This window comes from Henckelia pumila, chromosome 3 (assembly GCF_033568475.1).
Source record: "Henckelia pumila isolate YLH828 chromosome 3, ASM3356847v2, whole genome shotgun sequence".
NCBI lineage: Eukaryota > Viridiplantae > Streptophyta > Magnoliopsida > Lamiales > Gesneriaceae > Henckelia > Henckelia pumila.
In genome coordinates, this window is record NC_133122.1 from 134,761,591 (window position 1) to 134,764,366 (window position 2,776).

At 35.1% G+C, this 2,776-nt stretch overlaps 1 protein-coding gene across 1 annotated transcript; it reads left to right on the forward strand.

The window, feature by feature from the left end:
- The first annotated feature begins 622 nt into the window (after nt 1-622).
- Nucleotides 623-1,957, forward strand: LOC140889545 (uncharacterized). The gene is made up of 2 exons (XM_073297260.1): nt 623-1,243; nt 1,388-1,957. Exons 1-2 carry the CDS (start codon nt 623-625, stop codon nt 1,955-1,957), a joined length of 1,191 nt encoding a protein of 396 aa, XP_073153361.1.
- Nucleotides 1,958-2,776: the final 819 nt, after the last annotated feature.

The following is a 2,776-nucleotide window of genomic DNA, read 5'->3' on the forward strand; positions in this document are numbered from 1 at the left end:
TTGTTACATAATTTATATGTTGTTATGATTTAACTTATAATATATATATATATATATATATGATTTTGAAGAAACTATAATGATAAAAGGTAAAATAAATATTCTAATTAAATTTCTTCGAAAATTGGTTGGAATCCAATCTGTATCAATTAAGTCATTAACAAAAGTTCATACACCATTCATTTTTGAAAAAAATAACTCTGTACTTATTTAAGTATTTATTTTAAAATGTCCAAGAATTGGAAAAATATAAAAAAAAATATAAAAAAAGGTATTTTTCTTCGTGACATGTCCGGATTTATTTCAAGTCCAAGATCAATAAATGAATATATACCTATCCAGTTGAATCTATATTTCTTACAGACAATACAACTCAATAGGACGGAGGACTCAAAAAAGGTGAAACGACAGTCACAAATGAAGATGGAAAGTCTGTATTGAAATCATGGAATTCCATTTTCGTAAAACCAAGGAAACTTAATGTCAGTATACATATAACAACTAAAGAATGAAACATTTTCCGATGCTATCTACATGAGTTGTTTAGAGCCAATAAAGATATATCAAGGTGGTTATCGTGTTTGATCTACTACGGGATTTCTTCATTTCTTCATATACGAACATGGCTGCACTAAGGAAAGTTCAATTCTCTCTGAAAGTCGTGATGATCCAAGAAAGGAACAAAGTCATATATGCAGAAGTTGATAGTGATTTCGCAGATGTTTTACTGAGTTTCTTGACATTACCATTGGGGACAATGGTGCGACTCCTCATCAAGCATTATGGAAAAGAGGCGCCAAGTCTTGGAAGTTTGAACTCTTTGTACGCAGGTTTACTGAATTTGGATAGCCGCCATTTCTGGAGAGAGGCGGGGAAACCGATGCTGCTCAATCCAAGAAATTTATCTGCAAATGAATGTAGCAGACTAAAACTCCAGATTGTTGATACTCCGCCCATCCAGTACTTCACGTGTCCAAAACAGAAGTGTGCAAGCATGTTCTATGAGACGACATGTCTTTGTCTAGATTCAACAAATACAGATGTAACCGAGAAAGTTTTAGAAATTGGAGCAGGGAGTGGAGACAAAAGTGTCTTTACCGCACCAACATCTTCTTTTATTTTAACTGATGATTTGCAGATTCTGGCTAATTCACCAGCATCGGTCGTTCGAGTTTTGAATCTTAATGGTATTGAAGAAGCAGGTGTACTCGAGGAAAGAACTCTGATTGTTGGGTTGAAAGAGGTAAATCTCTGTTACATCGATTGCAAGTAATTCCCTGATCCAATCTGAAATATATTTTTCTTTCTGTGTCTATCAGATAATTGAACTGCTCAAGGGATCATTGGCTTCTAAAACTCCCTTAACAGATCTCTTTGTCTCTATTAGTCCACAGCTGCTAATGCTTCTGCTACTTCTACTCTCGATATAATAAAGAAGTTCTTTGCATCGGCTACATATGGAATATCAGTTGCCTTATCTCGGACTCTAGCAGATCTCTTTCTCTCTATAAGTTCCACAGCTGCTACTCCTATTGTCAATGCAATAAAAGTGTTTGCATCGGCTGGATATGGATCAGATGATTTACCAAGGAGTCGAACCAGTCAAAACAAAAGTTCAAACATTAAGAAGATTACAGTGAAAGCCCTTGTGCAAAAATCAACAAACAGGGTTCTGTTAGCTCAAACTCGGCATGATTTCGTTGATTTTGTTTTTAGTTTGCTCACGATTCCCTTAGGAAGGGTTCAGTTTCTCTTGGGCAATAACACTTGTCTTGGTAGCATAAATAATTTGTACAAGAGCATATCTAATTCGGAAATTTTTGAGTACATGAAGTCGAGGAAGGCAATCGCTAGCTTACTAGAACCCCAAATTCCTTCTCACTATCTTTCTTTAGACAAGATTTTCGCAGCTAACCAACAAAACTCTACTGTATTGTTTTTATTGGGACAACCATGATTGGGACAAAATATTTGTGTCTAGTGGCTCTGGTTTTGCGGAAACAAAAATGATCGACCCAAAAGGCCAAAGCAGTTTTGTCAAAGGACCCACACTTTTTATTGTCACTGATGATTTGGTAGTCTCTACTCCATCTTCAACTTCCATCATTTCAACTCTTAATCAGATGCAAATTCCTATATCTGACGTCGAGGAACGGGAGCTCGACATTGGTATGAAAGAGGTAGGGCTTTAGCTCTTAACCAATCTTTAGCTCTTAACCAATCTTCTTTATGGAAATTAATAATATCCTATGCTCTCACAATTTCTATACATGTAATGGGATTCATTTTGTTTGTAGGCTTTAAGCATACTGCAGGCCTCTCTTACCTCAACATTTGCATTAACAAACGGCCTCAAACCATTCTTAAAGATACAACCAAAGCAAGAGAAGTGATTCATGCATTATCGTATCTCCATCCTAAGCCAGTGATGTTAAATGTTTCGGTATCTCCTTGAAATTCGGGTTCCTGCTAAGAATTATTGTATTGGAATATTTTAGGACATCTGTTATGTGCTGTTATGAACTGAATTTTATGTTTGATTAAGCTTATTGTTGCTCAGTATATATATATATATATATATATTTTGTTAAATGGAAAAAACATAGAGATGCAATAAAATCCATTTAGGATAGTTATAGCAATAGCATCCTCATTCCATGACTTGAGATCTTACAACAAATCTTAAAATTTAATTTGATCATTAGTTCATCACAAATGTTCCAACACAAAAGCTCTCGGTTACGTTCGTTCCCAAATTAATGCCGGAATTGATGTA